Source organism: Macrobrachium nipponense, chromosome 4 (assembly GCF_015104395.2).
Source record: "Macrobrachium nipponense isolate FS-2020 chromosome 4, ASM1510439v2, whole genome shotgun sequence".
NCBI lineage: Eukaryota > Metazoa > Arthropoda > Malacostraca > Decapoda > Palaemonidae > Macrobrachium > Macrobrachium nipponense.
This window is the reverse complement of record NC_061100.1, coordinates 39115807-39132431: the sequence shown is the minus strand read 5'-3', so window position 1 is coordinate 39132431 and position 16625 is coordinate 39115807. Positions and strand designations below refer to the sequence as shown.

The 16625-nt window shown below is 41.7% G+C and overlaps 1 protein-coding gene across 1 annotated transcript in view; it reads right to left on the bottom strand.

Annotated features, from left to right (window-relative positions):
* Positions 1–16625, bottom strand: part of LOC135210874 (anaphase-promoting complex subunit 1-like) — a 164786-nt gene that overhangs the window by 89646 nt on the left and 58515 nt on the right. The window contains exons 7-8 of the mRNA XM_064243786.1: positions 13682–13953; positions 9958–12694 (exon numbers count right to left, since the gene is read on the bottom strand). Of these exons, the coding sequence (XP_064099856.1) occupies positions 9958–12694; positions 13682–13953 (3009 nt within the window). The remainder of the gene's footprint in view (positions 1–9957; positions 12695–13681; positions 13954–16625) is intronic.

Genomic DNA, 16625 nt, shown 5'->3' with positions numbered 1-16625 from the left:
CCCGGGCACTCCTTTTACTAGACGGAAAGTTTTAACCTCCTTATATATGGATATACCCTTTACTGTTACGGTGACTTTTTAGTTTTTAATTTTATTTTATGTACTAAATCTCCGTCTTCTCTGTCGTGGTTTCATGGCTCCTCACCACTCCTGGTTGGAATCTTTTTCCTGTCTCCGGCGTAAGCCTCAGACCTCCTCCAACCGCCTAGCTAACCACACGTATTACGGCGGGGCTCTAGTTTAATCTAACTTACATGCTCCGGCATGCAGCGGAGTATTTGTTAGGCTGTAAGTGTGCACTCTGATACTCATGTCTCTCCACTTACAGGCTACCAACTGCCAGGTCCCAGGTTGCAACGCGACGTTGTACGAAGCCCTGCGCCCATGAAGAGTAGGACCCACGCCCCGTGTGCCACCAACCACAACGGGCTGATCGTTTGGCACCCGGAGGCATGCACCATCTGCTATGACCTCGTGAGTCAGCTTTTGGGTGGGGTAAGTTTACTCCTGGACATTTCTTCGTCTTATCATTCACTAACCCTTAGTTTTAAGCTTCTTTAAACTGTATCTCCCCTGCTAGAAGCTTCATATCGCCTTCTCTTACAGGCTGCCGCCGTGAAGAAAGTCGCCCTGGCAACCCTGAAGGCTTGGTGGGCGGCTTCGAGAAGAACGCCGCCAAGGGCCAGCCTTATATGCTCGACAAGAAGCTGGCCGTCCAGATCTTCCCCGGAGGCAAGGCGACGGGGTATGTGGACCCCATCTCGGCAGCCCCACTCATAGCTTCTATTCAGCAGGAGGTGCAGCAGGCGTTCGGGTCCGTCTCGACGCAGGAGCCGGTCCCAGATGTAGCCAACCTGGACCTGAATATCGAGCCTATGGCGGTAGGGGCAGAGGATTTGTTGGTTGAGGTAGGTGTGTCGGGCGCCCAAGGTCTTTCCTTGGGTGCTCCTGGATCTTCTTCCCTGTTCCTTCTTCCTCTTCCTTCCAAGGCTTCACGGGATCTGAGATCCCTGCTCGTTCTCCCGCTCTCTCTGTACCCCGAAGGTGAAGGGACAGAGAAACAGAAGACCCTACATAAGACGACTTCTAAGAAGTCGTCGTCTTCTTCAGCTAGGAAGTCTACGACTTCCTACGCAGATGCGGTGAAAACGAAGCCTAGCTCTTCCTATTCAAAGAGCTCTAGAAGCAAGGCTTCTAAGGAGAAGGCTCGCGCTCCGGCCGAGCAACGCCTTCTCCGGCATCTACCGGATCTACTCCGGTAACTCCTGTTGGGGTGGCGGGACCGAGCTCTTTTGATCCCACCATCTTTCTCAGCAGTAGTGATGCAGCAAGTGGGAGAGATGGTTGGCTCTCTTGGCTCCAAGTTTGAGCAAATGTTTGCACAGCTGTCAAACACGATCAACCAGTACTGGTCAGTCTATCCAAGACCTCTCTAACCGAGTTAGAGAGCATGACGACCGCTTTGCTGGCCTCAACCAGGCCCCTCAGCCAAGCTCCCCTGTAGCAGGTACTGGTCTCTTGACAGCTACCTCCTTATTAATCCCTACCAGCCTTCTCTATGGATAACCCATGGAGAGTGGCCGCTTATGCCCCCTTCAAGGACGGCATGATTTCTATCCCGGAGTGGAACTCGAAGGATTGAGGACTTCGAGTTCTACCCTCCCGGACTGACTCGGCCTTTCATAGGGTATGCTATGCTGACCGTAACTGCTCTCAATAGAGAGGATAAGATCTCCGAGAAGACTGTGCTATATAGTAGGAATCATGCACAGCGGGAATGGGTTCACTGCCTGGAGGATTGGGACTGTACCAACACCAAACTCCAGGCATTCAAGAGTCCCTTTACTATCTTCGCCACGGAGGAAGAGGCTTCTCTTCCGTTCACTACTAAGGTAGTAGAAGCGACTCTTCAGGGCAGTCCTCAAAGACGAGCCCATGCCACAGTTGAGGGAGGCGGAATCTTACCGTTCTCCGCTCTTCCCGTCCTTCGGAGAATTGTGGGAGAACCTACCTGCCACTTTCTCAGTAGGTAAGCTGAAGCCAGACTGCGCGATGGATCAGTTTGACGAGAAGCTTCCGAGACTGCCTGATACCCTTATTCAGGCAGAGTTCGATGCCCGTACAAGATTTGGGAGGTCTCTTAACTCCCTTATCATTACGGAGATGGCTGCCCTGTCCTAAGCTACAGAACCGTTGTTCAAGATACTGGCTAAATCCCAGCTCCAGACGGTTCAAGCCGATGCTTTTGACTTCTTCTTAGCCAGAAGGAACTGCCGAAAGCATGTCTTGCAGGAGGCAACTATCAGGCATGAGCCTAATAGACTCTTAGCTTCCAGCATGTGGGGTGCGGACCTCTTCCCAGAGGCCTCTGTGAATGAGGTGCACCACGAGGCTGCTAGGCTTAACCAGAGCCTTAGAGCCAGATGGGGCATCTCTTCCAAGAGGAAACAAGAGACCGCCACTGCGCTGGTAAAAAACTAAAGAAGACAGGTAGAAGGTTCCAACCTTACAGAAACAACAGCAACAACAGCATTTCGTTCAGGCCGTCCAGTTACACAACAGGGACAGCCGTCAACCTCGAAGCAGACACAGCCCATTCTCCTGTTGTCTCCTCAAAGTCAACCTTCGACCTCTTACGCAGTCTCGCCGGCCTTCAATTCAATGTATGAAAGCCAGGCTTACCCAACCTTCAACAGGTTCTCTAGGGGTAGCAGGGCGAGAGGCCACTTTCGCCAGCGTGGCACAGGAAGAGCTGCAAGAGGCAAGCACTTCAGAGGAGGACGCGGAGGTCAACCCGCTCGACAACAGTGAGGCTCCCCAGGTAGGAGGGAGGCTGTTCCTCTTCCGTCACAGGTGGGGGTTCAGCAAATGGGCACAGAGCATCGTGTCCAAAGGATTGGGTTGGAGTTGGATCAAAGATCCTCCTCCAATCAAATCATTCTATCAAGTACCATCAAAGGAGTTGACAGATTATGCGGTGAGGAACTCCTTCTTTCAGAAAGGAGCTATTGCGAGAGGTCAAGCATCTAAAATTTCAAGGTTCGCTTATTCAGCGTGCCAAAGAAAGGCTCAACAAAAAGAAGGGTAATCTTAGACTTGCTCAACGCTAAACTCTTTCATTCGTTGCGACAAGTTCAAAATGCTCACCATCTCGCAGGTACGGACCTTACTTCCCCGTGGGGCTGTCACAACCTCTATCGATCTTACAGACGCATACTATCATATCCCTATAGCCAGACACTTCCGTCCATTCCTAGGCTTCAAACTAGGAAATCAGAAGTTCTCATTCAAAGTGATGCCCTTCGGTCTGAATGTAGCCCCCAGGGTATTCACGAAAATAGCAGAAGTGGTAGTTCAACAGTTGAGAACTCAGGGGATAATGGTAGCAGCATACCTCGACGATTGGTTGATCTGGGCACCAACGGTCGAGGGATGTCTCAAAGCCACGAAGAAGGTAGTACAATTTCTGGAACATCTGGGGTTCCAGATAAACAGAACGAAATCCAGACTCACTCCGGAGTCTCGTTTTCAGTGGCTAGGAATCCAATGGGATTTGTCTTCCCACAATCTGTCAATTCCAGTGGTCAAAAGAAAAGAAATAGCCAAGTCTGTGAGACAATTTCTCAAATGCAAACAAACATCAAGGAGAAACCAGGAAAGAATCCTAGGTTCTCTTCAGTTTGCCTCAGTGACAAACATCCTCCTGAAAGCAAGGCTGAAAGATATAAATCGAGTTTGGCGATCGAGAGCAAACGTCAAATCTCGGGACAAGTTGTCAGTAATTCCACAGATCCTTCGCAATCAGCTCCGGCCATGGACAAAAGTGAAGAATCTTGCCAAACTGGTACCCCTTCAATATCCCCTTCCAGTGTTAACCATTCACACGGATGCCTCCCTGTCCGGTTGGGGGGGATATTCTCAATTCAAGCAAGTTCAGGGGACTTGGTCAGTTCAGTTCCGCCAGCTCCACATAAACGTCCTGGAAGCAATGGCAGTATTTCTTACCCTGAAGAGACTCCTTCCTCCGAAGAAGTCTCATCTAAGACTAGTTTTGGACAGTGCAGTGGTAGTACATTGCATCAACAGAGGAGGGTCCAAATCCAAACACGTGAATCATGTCATGATAGCCATCTTTGCGCTAGCAGACAAGCACAGATGGCATCTGTCCGCCACTCACCTGGCAGGGGTAAGAAATGTGATAGCAGATGCTCTGTCCCGGTCAGTCCCTCTGGAGTCAGAATGGGCCCCTCCCAGACGACAGGTCATTCCAGTTGGAATATGGCCGGAGAGCCCCTCCCAGGTTCCCCTCCAAGTAAGATCTCTTCGCCTCACAAGCGAACCACAAGCTCCCTTGCTATGTGGCCCCCAACCTGGACCCTCTGGCCTATGCCACGGACGCCCTGTCGTTGGACTGGAATCAATGGAGGAAAATCTATGTATTTCCTCCAGTGAATCTTCTTTTGAAAGTCTTGAGCAAGCTGAGGACTTTCAAGGGACTAGTAGCTCTGATTGCTCCAGACTGGCCAAAAAGCAACTGGTATCCTCTGCTTCTGGAATTGGGTCTCCGACCTCAACGGATTCCCAATCCCAAGTTGTCGCAATCAGTACAAATGAGGACTGTGTTCGCTCCTCAGGAATTCTCCAGACCCTAAACTTTATGGACTTCATGAAGTTTGCGGCTAAAAAAGATGCTAACATTGATCCACAAAACATCCTCTTTCTAGAATCAGACAAAAGAGAGTCAACTATTAGACAATATGACTCAGCTGTTAAAAAATTAGCATCCTTCCTGAATGAATCAAAACACTACAACCATGACAGTTAACTTAGCTATATCCTTTTTCAGGTCCTTGTTTGAAAAAAGGCTTAGCAGCTAGCACTATTACTACTAATAAATCGGCTTTGAAGAAAATCTTTCAGTTGGGTTTCCAAATAGACCAAACCTACCGAATCTTACTTTACGTCTATTCCCAAAGCCTGTGCTAGACTTAGACCTTCTCAAAGGCCTACTGCAGTTTCATGGTTCTTAAATGATGTCCTCAAACTAGCCTCAGATACTGACAACTCGTCTTGCACATTCATGATGCTTCTTAGAAAGACGTTATTTTGTTAAGCCTGGCTTCAGGAGCCAGAATTTCAGAACTGTCGGCTCTATCCTCCAGAGATGCGGGTCATGGGTGGAATTTCTCCCCTCAGGAGAAGTTCTACTTTCTCCGGATCGTAGCTTTTTAGCTAAAAATGAGGATCCCCTTGCAAGGTGGGCTCCTTGGAAAGTCATCCCACTTCCGCAAGATCCTTCTCTCTGCCCAGTATCAACTTTAAGAGCCTTTCTATCTCGTACATCCTCTAGATCCTCAGGTTCTCTCTTTATGAGAGAAAAAGGTGGCACTTTTATCAGTGAAAGGATCAGACAACAGATCCTCTACTTCATTAAACAAGCCAACCCTGATTCATTTCCAAAAGCACATGACATCAGAGGAGTAGCCACCTCAATTAAATTAGCTTCCAACATATGAATTTTGAGGATCTTAAAAAGTATACTGGATGGAAATCACCGACAGTCTTTAAACGTCATTACCTGAAGTCCTTGGAATCTTTAAAATTTTTCTGCAGTAGCAGCGGGAAACATTGTTTCTCCTGATACTGCACAGTAGTTGTAGTATAGATCCAGGTCTCCTTTCTACCTACCTCGTCCAACTTGCCTCACCCTATTGCCATGCTACTCGGATACTCTAGCCTAGCCGCTAAAGGAATCAATTTGGTGGATTGTCCCTTATTTTTTTATTTTTTTGCTAGGGACATCCACGTTATGTACATATAATGTACTTCAGTGTTTCTAACCCTTATTTTTATGCTAGGGTAGAAAAACACAATGAGTTTGTATATTTTGTAAATACTTAATTAAGTGAATCATTCTATGTTGTTTCTTGCCATTACACTATTATGTATCACCATGTCTAATATAAGTTATTTTAAGTACTTTATATTGATTGCTTTCTTTACCATGCCATTGTTTTAGTATAAGTTAGCTTTTAAAGTACTTTGTTTGTATACTGGAATGTCCCTGATTCACTTATATTATATTACCTCTTTTACTATTGGGTTTCATTTGTCCTTATTCCCATCTTGTCTGTTTCTCTGGTACTATTTCATAGGCCGACACGAGCTGAGCCCAGAAAAGGGATTTTGACGTAGGAAAAATCTATTTCTGGGTGATTGGCTCGTGTCGCCCTATGAAACCCACCCTGTTTCCTTTTACCCACCCTACAGGACAAGATGTTCATAGATTAAGGATGACCGCTAGGGGCGCTGCTGTCCGTGGCGTCGGTGGTAGTAGTAGTAGTAGCGGCCGCATCACCCTTTAGTATCAGCTCTCTCTGGTGGGGATTTTATGTTGGAAGGTCTAAATGGTAAATGACTCGTGGTAGTGATCCCACTCGCCTCTATTCCCATACCGACACTTCTTTTATAGAGTGAGCGAGTCAGTTTTACTGACATTTTCTTGATTTTATTTTTTCTCTGGTAATTTTAGATTAATTTTACCTAGAAATAATGATCTTAAGGATATTTCATAGGGCGACACGAGCCAATCACCCAGAAATAGATTTTTCCTACGTCAAAATCCCTTATATATATATTATTATATATATATATAGATAATGCTATAAACTCAAATATTTATTACAGTAGTACCTCGAGATACAAAATTAATCCGTTCTGGGGCGCCCTTCGTATCTTGAACCACATTTTACATGTAAAATGGCTAATCCGTTCCAAGCCCTCCAAAAACACCCCAGTAAATTATATTTCCAGGCCTAAAACACGTTCTAGGGTTACGACGCCGATCCGACGGAAAAAATATGACTCCAAAAAGGCAAAATACTGTATATACTTGAGTAACATTCAACTGCATGTAATGTTCAACCCCATTTTTACTGCATATATTAGGACTTTAGCATATGTCCCTTAGCAATAAGCCTAGCCTATGTTAGCGGTTGCTACTGTAGCCTAGTCTATGATTCTGACATCTAAACCCAAGAAGTTAAAAGCTTAGAATATGCCAATAAAATGTATACATAACCAGTATGTACTCATTTCAAATAATTATTAAATAATTATTAGCTATAATACACAAACAAACAAAACTCCTTCCAATCGATTGTTTACATTCAGCTCTTACCGTCTTACGAGTACCGAACGAACGCCAAGCAATCATTTTTCCTAGGACACAGTAAGCCATAAATTTTCATTAGTATCTCTTCAACTAATGAAACTACCAAACAGTATAATAACCATTCATTTCTATTCTTTATTCTATCTTTAGGTAATGTTTTTTTTTTATTAAATGTGTTGCATGAATAAGTTTTTCAATTTACAGCATCCTTTTACCAATAGAATACTTGAAGCACAAGGGGTAGATGCTGACCAATAGGAGAGCAGGATCTTATGGGGTGACCAGCATCAAGAACCAATGGGAGAGCGGGAGCATGGTGGCGAGTTTACTCAGTTGGCGGCGCGGGAGTTTTAAAATTGTTCTCGGTGGTCCGGGCGAATCTCGGGACTTTACAGCAACAACCTTTCGTATCTTGAAAACTTTTCGTATGCAGAGCTGTAAAATTTTTCGTATTTGCTTTCGTATCTCGAGTTTTTCGTAAGTTGAGCCTTTCGTATGTCGAGGTACCACTGTATATGGTTTGTTTTAATTTACAAGAGCATTTCTCTGCATTAAACCTTCACCTCAACTTGAAGATAGTACATGAATTTATAATTAGCTGCAGGGTGTAATAATCAGGTAATTGGTAATTACACAATACTGAAGTTAAAAGTAAGTTCTGTGTACGTAGTATAAATACAACTACATAACCAATGTAAATATGTCATGGAGAAGACGACGAATATTGAAGGGGAAGAAATGATCAGCAGTAAGAATAATGCTATGCTTATTAAAGATTTTATAACGCAGTAAGTAACTGACAAACTAAAGAAAAGAAGCTGTCAAAAGATTCATGAATTTATTAAGATCTGGGCTTAGGGCCAGGTTAAAGCCCTTTTGAATACTCGTTAGCTTATTTTCTAATGCATATCATTCAACTGTAGTCTATATAAGATGCTAAAAAAAAAAAAAAAAAAAAAAAAAAAAAAAAAAAAAAACATCACAGCAACCTTACTTGTGGGCATTCACCAAAACTTAACCCATAAAGGACGGATACCCTCTTATGAGTAACATTAACAGGTTTTGGGTGATGGACGGATTCACTCAAGATGAGCATCAATATTATGTGCCATTGGGTGGGAAAGAGGTCCCATTACTTCTATAACCCAGGAATTCACTAATGGCAACTTTTAGACTAGCTACGATCAACGAAGCAGGCAGCTCACGGGTTAGTTTGATCTCGACTTCAAGAGGCCAGGGGTTGCTGTTGGTTTTAGTTCTTCTCTTTTATGATAGTAAGTCAGTTATAATTGTAATTTTGCAAAGAAAAATGAGAAAAATCATGTATACTGTAATCCAAAAAAGTTACTGCATCTTCAATCTTACTAAATTTATGTAAATATTTACAACAAATAAATGTACAATCAAACCTTGGTTTTTGTACATTTCAGTTTTCGCAGACTTTTTCTACAAAATGTTTTCTTGGTTATCGTACGTTTCTGCAGCTTTTCATGAACTCAGAATCGCTCCATCCAGGGTACAGCACATGACCAGGCCCCGTATCGAGCGCCCAAACAAAAAATCCCATCTTCTTTTGTGACCGATTCTGCTAGTGTTCATTGTTTTTGTGCTTTTTTATTAGAAGAGTGCAACTACTAAATAAGCCATTACGGGGCCTAAGAAAGTTCCAAGTGCTAGCCCTTCTATAAAAAAAAAAGGGCAAGAAACACTATAGAATTTAAGAATGAACTCCTAGAAAAGTGTTGGAAGAAGTTGCATGCCGATCTCAGTGAGAAAATGCCTACAAGTGCCGCTGTTAGTGAATTTAAGGCTATCAGAGGCTGGTTTGAAAAATTCAGAAAACAAATGGGCATACATAATATGCCTACTTCTGGGAATAAGGACATGTTTGCAAAGTGGAATGATGTCGAAACTTTTGTGGAGAATTATCATCCAAACAAAGGAGTTATAATCTGTCTCTGACATTTTTAAATGTTTAATGCCAAAAACAAATGTCTCTGGACAGTTTTGTTGTGCAACATGGGTCCAGTAACTCTCAAGCTGGTCCTAGTGTCAGTAAAAAATGAAGAGGGGAAGTAACCTAAGACAGTGCCAGTAAAAAATGAAAAAAAGTAACCTCAGATAGGTCTTTGATACCTGAAGTCCTTCTGGAGGGAGATTCCTCTTCCAAACAATAACCTCTCCTCTCCGTCTTCCATACGTTAACCAGTGTTTTCCATAAAGGTAAGAGTGATGTTAAATGTTCATTTATTCATTTCATTTGTCATTTATATTTCTCATTGTTTTCTGCATACAAAAGTGTGTTTATTCCCTATAAAATGTATTTTTTAAAAACATTTTTGGGGGTTTGGAACGCATTAATTGTATTTACATTATTCCTTATGGGAATTGCTTCAGTTTTCGTATGTTTCGGATTTTGTGGGAGGTTCCGGAACTGATTATGTACACAAATACGAGATTCCACTGTAATTGTAATATTCATTCCCTTTTCTTTCCTTCCTATATTCTTTTGTCTTCTCCACAACAAATATGTACATAGTTTACACTAGACTCTCCTTGTTCGATGCGATTATTTCTTACCAGATTTTCCTCTCAGTAATTACTGAACTTTAGTAAAACACCAAACAACATCATCAAACAAAATGACCTGCATATTAAGTTAATTTTAGAGGCTTTCTATCTAATCATCCAAAATGGAGAGAGTACTCATATTTGAAAATTTGAAAAACTAAATACATATGTTGCAATGGTTAACAAATTTCAACAAACAAAAAATACAATACCTGCACAGTGTGTGGGACATCTAGCTCTGTGGATGTTGGGGGCAGAAGACACTCTAAATGGACGCTGAGTAACTTCGTAGTCTGAATATCCATAGTGCCTCTCTTTGCAACTGATATACCAAGGAGCAAACCCACACTGGTCATTTCATGGCCTCGCTCAAGATAATCATGAATGTTTACTGTAGCCAAATTCCTGAGATGCCCATTCAGTCCAAGGGCCATTAAAAAGCCAGCATGTTCAGTAGGGCTATCTAGTGAACCTTTAAGTTTATTGTAAACAATCCATGTTGAATCAATTTCACCGCAGTTTGGAGCAATTTTAAGGCCAGCAGCTACTCCATTATGGAAATGTGGCCACATATCCATATTAGGGGGTACTTCAATACTTGAGAGATCAATGGCAGTACCTCGGGGTGGAGCTTTGCCAGAGAGATTAAGCTTGGGAATAGGCAAGGTTTCTGTTATGACAGGTGCTGTAGAAAAGAGAGTAAACATTCCTCGACCAACTGGTAATGACATTGTCCTAATACAAAGGGCATAAAGATGTCGCTCCTGTTCTTCTAAGAAGTCATGATCTGACACGTCTGGACGTTGTGTAATATTTATTGTAACTGCACGAGAAGAGCACAGCATGTGACGCACTTCTGCTACTCGCTGATCTTCTCGCCACCTGAGCTTTAACATGTCCATGTCTAGTGTTTCCATTCCATCTTCCTCATCTTTCAATTGTTGGGACACTTTTTTGACTTCCTGGACTGAATCAGGATCTCTCTGACATCTCACTTTAATATTAAATGGATCTTTACTTTGACTGGTATTTTTGGTGGCTGCTTCTCTTTGAGCAACAAGATCAGGTCTATGAATCAAGTGATAGGCTGATGCTGGCCAGTCCTGAGGAGGATACATGCGACACATATGTTGCGCATTCATCAATAGAAGAGAGACACCAGGTGAAAGTAGCTGAATGTCACGCACAGTTAATCCAAGCTGATCTGTCAAGAGAACAATTTTTTCATGAATGTTTGACTCTCTCTCCTCCTTACACAGCAAATCCATTATTATTTCTGTTGAATTTAACTGTCTTTGGCCACTAGGATTGAGACGCAGTAAAAAACGTTCAAAAGGAATGCCCTGTAGAGAACAGTTTGCTGCTGCTAAGCAGTATAACAAGACCAGATTTCTGGTTGCAGTGCAAACTTCAGGAATGTAAGGAAATGGTTCAACTTCAATGCCTCCCATAATTGTATACAAATGTCCAAGTACATGTGGAGGACACTCCGTGTAGTATGCAGGAATAGTTAAATTCTGTATTTCTTCTAAAGGAACTTGAGTAGGAGCACCATTTAATGGGCATATAGTAGGAAAATCTTTCCAGTAGTGATGGAGATACTGACCTGCCCGCATATCTGAAGCCAGCTGATGTAAACATGTTACCAATAAACTACAAAATTCCCAGTGGAGAGTATTAAGTTTAAAATCCTCATACACCAAATGTAGAGCAAATAAAATTGATGGAAGATGGGAAAATAAAGGAGCTTTAACATTGGCTGTTGCCTTACAATCATCCTGAGGCTTCCGTAACACCCCAACTCGCTGTAATCCAAGTATCTCACTTAATGTGTTTCCAGCTGCCATATGAAAGGCTGAAGATAACATATATTCCCAGTCACTGTCTGAGCCACTTTCAGCAGCACGGAATTTCTTTGTAGCAACTAAGGGGCTACAGGAACCAGAAGCTTCAACTGGGCATGACGTTAAAGCAAGCTTATCAGTGTCATAGCCCATCATTGAAAGTAGCATCATTGAAAACAATGTCCACTCACTTTGTGGGGAAAAGTCCCCTGAGCCTGGAGCATTTCTTGTTGCATACCACTTATTTATCAGCAGGAGTGCACTCTCTCGAGGGAGGATATACTGAAGTGCCCCCAATGCCTGTTTAACAATGGGGGATGAGGTCACTGCTGGTAAAGTTATTCTGTACAATATTCCACTGGCATGTTCTAAAGTCACTCTATAATTTGTTTCATCTCTCAAGGCTACAATGGCAGAGGAGAGAGGCAAGCCAGGATCATCCAATAAGGAGCCCTCAAGTGCAGACTTTTCAGTTATTACAGGAGACAATCCCAAATCAAACTTTGGATCAACAGCAGATGCTGGTCGGCTAGACGTGAGGAGACTGTGCCTACTGTAAGGTGGAGTAGATGGGCTTTGTAAGCGAGATGATATGTTGAGTGATGAAAAGTCTTTAAATAAAGAAGAATTAAAAAGTGGCACACCACTCAAGTTAACACGGCATACGTGAGACACGCCAGTATACAGGGAGAGGCTACCACTCCCATCAACCACAATCATCATTCTCAAAGCTTTGATAGGTAATGCATCTTTGGCTGGAATGCATGATATTGACCCAAATATAAGACTGCAATGATCATTGGAGTATTCATACTTGATGCATCTCAACATCCCAGCTTGAGTTAACATCAAGCACATGTATTTTTGGCCAACGCTGCTTTCTGTTAAGAATGCTTTTGTAGCACGAGCAGATGAATGATCAGTCCACACATGATCTAGGCAGATATCTGGGACAAGAGGTTCACTTTCTATTAAAGATTCATTACATAGTGATGGATACATTGAACGTGGTGAATACAGGGGACCGAGAGAACGACCTGGTGATGAAGGTGAGCTGAGAAGACGAAGATTTTGGCCTCCAAACAATGATGGTGACTGTGTACGGCTGAGAAAGAAAAAGCAAAATGATGATAAACACAACTGTTTGCAATCAACTACGTTATATCTTACATCTCAAAAGATCTAAAGGCTTAAGGGCTTTCTTTTTAGTACAAGTACTATAAATTTTTTGTAAGTGAAGCCATCTTATGAACCACATTCCTATTACATAATATAACCTTCCTAAGAAAAAAATATGTGGTGGAACTACTTAAAGCGCTATAAAATACCACACATCAGCCTGTAACACTGCTATCATGCTAATAATTATCCATTAAAAAGTAACATCTCCACAAAACACACACATGCACAAGTGATAAAAAGAAAAAAATTATGGCAAAGGCATCTAAACTACACGTAAAGGGGGTACAACTTCTAAAAAATCATACTTGTTCTTTAGACCAAAGTCAATAATTTTTTAACAAAAAAGTACCCAAACAAAACTAAGCTTAAGTTTCTGTTACACTCAAGCTAGTAATCTATTTGAGAGAAGAAAGTGAACAGACTTCAACAACATTATACATTCACGTTTACTTTTTGTTATGAAATTTAAAACATGAAACACTGAATCAGCAACCTTGATGTATCACTTTTCAAAGTTATTGTAAAAATCTACTACTAAATATCAAACTATTTATCAAATCATAATCCTGTAATACAAAATACCACTACGTTTGCCAAAATCACCCACTTGGAAATAGGAAAAAAGATAAGTTCATATGATAGTCTGCAGCAGCATAAAAACAAGCAAGAACTCTCACATCATACAAATAACAGGCTGCTAAGTTTCGGAATGGTCTAGTGCATACAGAGTTTACAAAACTTGCTCTATGGACATCTACAGACCATCTATATACTTGTCCTTTCCTTCTAAACCTACGCAGTGGCAGTAGTACTGTAAAAATAGCCTTGGTTAATGCTAGTAATAATATGTTTTGTTTGCATGTATTACAGGTTCTACAGCCTACAAAAACAAAATAAATAACTAACATACCTCAAGGTTGCCATATGACTCTTAGGAGACTGTGAGAAGGGGGTTTTTGGAGTAGTCAGTACATTTGTATACACATTTGATCTTGTTCTTAGTGACGTTGGAGTTACTGACATTGAGGTCATTTGGCCACCTGGAGAACTTTGTCGTGATTGACACTGCGATGGTGAATGAGAGTTAAACTGCCCCGAAGAAATCATATTTGAAAAGAGAGCTGATGCTGAGGTGCTGTTATGACTAGATTGTAGATTACTTTGCAGCACAACATTATTTTCCTGTAAAAATAATGCTAATTCACAGTGTGTTCTTTTTCAGTTTACATCCATCAAACAGATTCAGTGAATAATCAAGACTGACAGTCACTGACAAAACTTTAGTTCCAGGCACCATTCTGACAAACTTCAATCATTCCTTTAAATCTGCCTGTCTTAATTACCATCTCCATTTTACTTAAAAGTTTATGAAACTTGGCAGGTCTCTTCTACTTCTATCTTTATTCAATGTTGTTAGTAACTAATCAACATTCTCTGTTGTTAGTGACTAATTTTGACATGAATTAAATTCAAGAGAACAGAGAAATTAGGAAAACTGATAACCCTGAAGTTCATTAATCAAAAATACAATGTTTTAGCTTACATCTCAAACAATATCTCACTTGCTTCCCTTCTAAATTGATCTGATAATGAAATTCAGTCTCTTATCTATGACAACTGCCTCTCAGTTATTAGCCATATCAATTATTTGGTAATATCACAAAATACCAAATTTTCAAGATGATTTGAATTTTTTTCTAGATATACAAAACCCAGTGTCTTTTCTAATGGGGTATTCCTGGTGTGCGCTGGATATAATTGTTAAATTTTGGTAAAAGGTGGTTAACTGGTGGCAGGTGAGTGATAGTGTACTGTTCACTCACCTGTTGGCATCCTCAATAGTGGGTGGGGCTAGTCTCCTATACAATAACAATAGAAACTCTACTGTGATTTTTAAAAATTAGGCATCACACAAGAGTGGAAACTATAGCTAAGTAATTACTTGGTAAGTTACTTACATATATGAAAAAGACATATACTATAGGTATCTGATTTTTATGAAATTTAGGATGTAGGGCCAAGGGGTGCTGCAAACACTCTTTAATAATAGATTAGATTAGATTATAAAATTTTTGGCAAACACTCTTTAATAATGCCTATGAAGCACCACATGATATGCACTGATGACACTAACCCCTACAAGAGACGACCCATAAGGCAATAAGAATTTGGAGTCTTCATTACAGACAAAAGGTCCTTGGAAAGGAGAATTCTCCAAAAACAGAATCTGTAACACATAACCAATGATAGTTCCATGGACAAAAACACTTATGACAGAAGACATCATGTACTAAAGCCCATGATCTGTTGTTTAATGTAGTCAGAAGTAAGTATTCATTCTATATGAGGAAAAATGATACCCAGGCACAAGCATGGTCACATTGCAGAAAAGGAAGGGGGCAAAGAAATCTATGAACTTACTCAAGACACTCCATCAAGATCCTCTCTTAATCTTTCAAGATCCTCCAAGGGCTGCATGAGCACACATTACATTTGTAGACAGGAGGGCACTTCTATAGCACAAACATGGAGGTGCTCTCATCGAGACTGGCTAACAACAGCTTCTCAAGGAGTTCTGATCCCAGTTAAGGAAATGAAGACCAATATATCTTCTACAAAAGAAGTGAATGCTCCAGGGATATCCCAAAGGATAACCCCAAAGGTCAAGCTTCCTGACTTCCCTGATTATATATCAGCTGTATTGGTGAAATGTGGGTGTTGTTCAATGTATGGGAAACATGTGTTGGCTTTTAGAAAATGTCTTGATGTATTCAAGCTGTGTTGTGACATCATAGAAGACTAGATGGTGGCGGAGTGGGGCGGAAACGTAAACATAAACAGAGCGTGCAGAAGAGGAGGCAAGGACCCGGTTTTTGGTATGGTAGGAGAGAGCTCTCTGTCTTATAGGAATTTGTGGGTTGTACGTCATGTTGTGGTGTTGTTCACTCTTAAGGGGGCCGGCCGGCTAATGTCATTCTTTAAGGACAGGACTTTGATATTCATACCACTTAATAAGGTGACTTGGGACATCTCCAAACCGCATGTGATTTTCGCCTCTGACCTTCGGTTTTGTGACGCCAGGGCGATTTATCCCGAAAATAACCATTTTTCAAATTCTATCTCCTCCCTTGATATTTAATATTAAGACCTGGGATTACTACCATATATAGACCTGATGTAGACCTCCAATCAAATGAGGAGTTTTTTTTCTAAAAGTCATTTCTGGGCTCAGCCCGTGTCGCTACGTGAAATGTCCTCTTAGCACACATTTCTAAGGTAAATTAATGCTAACATACCAGAGAAAAGCTAAAATGGAAATGCCAGAATATTCTGGCTCGCTCACCTTATATATAAAGGTGTCGGTATGGTTTCTAGGGCGAGTGAAACCACTACCAAGGGTCTCTTGCCATTTAGATTCATCCTTCTACAAAATCCCTCTACCAGAGAGGAGCCAATCCAAGGCCCACTCCCTGCTACCGCTACTACTAGTGCCTCTGACGGTACTACCAGCGCCTATAACGACATCCTTTTCGTTAGCACCTTCCAGACCGCACATGTTTTTTCTTGCTCTGTGTTTTGTGCTTGTTTTGGATTATCTTTCTGCATCATGGAACGTCAAGCTATTGCTGCATCCAAGTTAAGTACTGCTAAAAGTATTTCATGTCATATTTAGCCGGGCAAGGGCCCGTTTAACCATTTTATTTTGGTTATGAAAGACAGAGTCCCGGACGGCTTTGTTCCCGAACCGCCCTGCGCGGCTCGCTCCCATGTGTTTCATTGTTTCGTGCTACTTTCGGTCTCCTATACCGCTTGTGCTCGAATGTTTTAGCAGTACATGTTTATTACTATGGTTG